The sequence below is a fragment of the Penaeus japonicus genome, unplaced genomic scaffold, assembly GCF_977035675.1.
Source record: "Penaeus japonicus unplaced genomic scaffold, GWHDUDI00000001_assembly GWHDUDI00000010, whole genome shotgun sequence".
Classification (NCBI taxonomy): Eukaryota; Metazoa; Arthropoda; class Malacostraca; order Decapoda; family Penaeidae; genus Penaeus; species Penaeus japonicus.
Genome location: NW_028234412.1, coordinates 33,442,221 through 33,444,720, shown reverse-complemented (window position 1 = coordinate 33,444,720; position 2,500 = coordinate 33,442,221). Strand labels below are relative to the sequence as shown.

Genomic DNA, 2,500 nt, shown 5'->3' with positions numbered 1-2,500 from the left:
GGAGAGATCCTATGGCCACGGTAGGACGTCGGCCGTATCTGGAGGGAGGGAGCAGAGGTATTAGACTGAAGGGAGGGAGAGAAAAAGGGGATGGGAGAAGGGGTTTTAATCTTGAAAGGAATTTCGGTGTAGCTGGTGAGTAAGAGAGAAAGTAAGAGAGATAGAGGGAGGTAGAGACAAAAAGTGGGAGAGTGAGTGAGTGAGAGAGAGAGAGAGAGAGGGGGGGGGGGAGAAAGAGAGAGAGTTAGAAGTGAGATAATATGAGTGAAAGTGAGAGAGAGAAAGAGAGAGAGAGAAAGAGAGAGATATATAGAGAAGTGAGATAATGAGAATGAAAGTGAGAGATAGAAAGAGAGAGAGAGTAAGAGAGAGAGAGATAGAGAGAGAGTGACAGAAAGAGAGAGAGAGAAAGAGAGAGAGAGAGAGAGAGAGAGAGAGAGAGAGTGACAGAGAGAGAGAGAGAGAGAGAGAGAGAGAGAGAGAGAGAGAGAGAGAGAGAGAGAGAGAGAGAGAGAGAGAGAGAGAGAGAGAGAGAGAGAGAGAGAGAGAGAGAGAGAGAGAGAGAGAGAGAGAAGGTTATATTATTGCATTTAGTTACTGTCTCCTTATTTTAGATTTGCCTTGAAAACTTGTCCCTCTTCTGAAACAAATTTATCGATATACAGCGTTCATGTTGCTATCCATTTACGAAGACAAAATAACGAAGGAAAACTCATGAAAACACACGGATATACCGAAGGATTTTTTTTCGCTTTACTGCTTCATCAACGCATAATACACAAGAGATACAAAGTGGGCAATATATGCAACAGATATCAGGTCACACCTGTAATTAGGCGCACGACCTGGCTCCCCAGTGCAGTGTTTATGTTGATAGTTAACTACATTAATGCCGCTTCTATCTTCCTTTGTCGTGGGGCCTTTGATGATGGAGGCTTGGGACCACTTGGGGAGATGACCGTTGTTATCGACGTGTACAACGAAGGCGCACCTGCTGTCATGTCACCGGAGGACGTGGCGGTGTTGCCCTATTCGTTGTACATGGAATCCACGTCCTGTCTCACCTGGGTATGCCATGTCACATCCGCCGAAAGGTATACTGTACACCTGGCTAGGGGGCATATGGTGGACTGGCACTGTACACCTGGCTAAGGGGCCTATGGTGGACTGGCACTGTACACCTGGCTAAAGGGCCTATGGTGGACTGGCACTGTACACCTGGCTAAGGGGCCTATGGTGGACTGGCACTGTACACCTGGCTAAGGGGCCTATGGTGGACTGGCACTGTACACCTGGTTAAGGGGCCTATGGTGGACTGGCACTGTACACCTGGTTAAGGGGCCTATGGTGGACTGGCATTGTACACCTAGCTAAGGGGCCTATGGTGGACTGGCAGTGTACACCTTGCTAAGGGGCCTATGGTGGACTGGCACTGTACACCTGGCTAAGGGGCCTATGGTGAACTGGCACTGTACACCTTGCTAAGGGGCCTATGGTGGACTGGCACTGTACACCTGGCTAAAGGGCCTATGGTGGATTGGCACTGTACACCTGGCTAGGGGGCATATGGTGGACTGACATTGTACACCTGGCTACGGGGCCTATGGTGGACTGGCACTGTACACCTTGCTAAGGGGCCTATGGTGGACTGGCACTGTACACCTGGCTAAGGGGCCTATGGTGAACTGGCACTGTACACCTTGCTAAGGGGCCTATGGTGGACTGGCACTGTACACCTGGCTAAAGGGCCTATGGTGGATTGGCACTGTACACCTGGCTAGGGGGCATATGGTGGACTGACATTGTACACCTGGCTAAAGGGCCTATGGTGGACTGGCACTGTACACCTTGCCAAGAGGCCTATGGAGGACTGGCTTCTTATGGCTAACAATGTCGCCGATTTTTTATCTCCGATGTGCTAGCGATCTTCATTTCATGTCCTGCTTGGGCCTCCTACAGATCAGTCATCTCCGAATGTGGAAGACAAATTCACCGTGGGATGTCCTGCGGGTCGCCTTTCCTCTGCCCGTCCATCATCTTCTCTACCTTGCGAGAGGCATATAAACCCCGCTCTGTGTCTCTTCTGTAGTATGCCCTGATGAAGTCGTAGAGCGAAAAGACCCTTGGCATATTCTTGTGTTTTTTTGTGATTTCCGTCATTGTTCTGTGTTCAACTTGATCAGCATGAATTCTTCACTAGATGAGTTCCTAGTTCTTCTTTTGGGAGTATAGAACATTTTATGAATTTGGAATACTTTAAAAAGGGTTATAATTTGGGAGTATAGAAGTTTTATTGATTTTGAAGTACTTAAGAAAGGGTTTTAGTCAACGTAAAACATGTATTTCTTACTTTGTTTAAATATGATAAAAAACAGCTCAGAGTAAAGTACTTTAGAGTAAAAATACTTCAGAGTAAAACACTTCAGGAAGTATCAGGTCATGCTAAACAACTGAAAATTAGGTAAATCATTTTGAAAATTGTATAGTTTATGAAATATGA

General features: G+C 46.9%; 1 protein-coding gene across 1 annotated transcript in view; it reads right to left on the bottom strand.

Annotated features, from left to right (window-relative positions):
* LOC122264548 (organic cation transporter protein) overlaps nucleotides 1-2,500 on the bottom strand; it is a 33,686-nt gene that overhangs the window by 15,309 nt on the left and 15,877 nt on the right. The window contains exon 5 of the mRNA XM_043033493.2: nucleotides 1-38. This exon is cut by the window's left edge and continues 117 nt beyond it. Coding sequence (XP_042889427.2) covers nucleotides 1-38 — 38 coding nt within the window. The remainder of the gene's footprint in view (nucleotides 39-2,500) is intronic.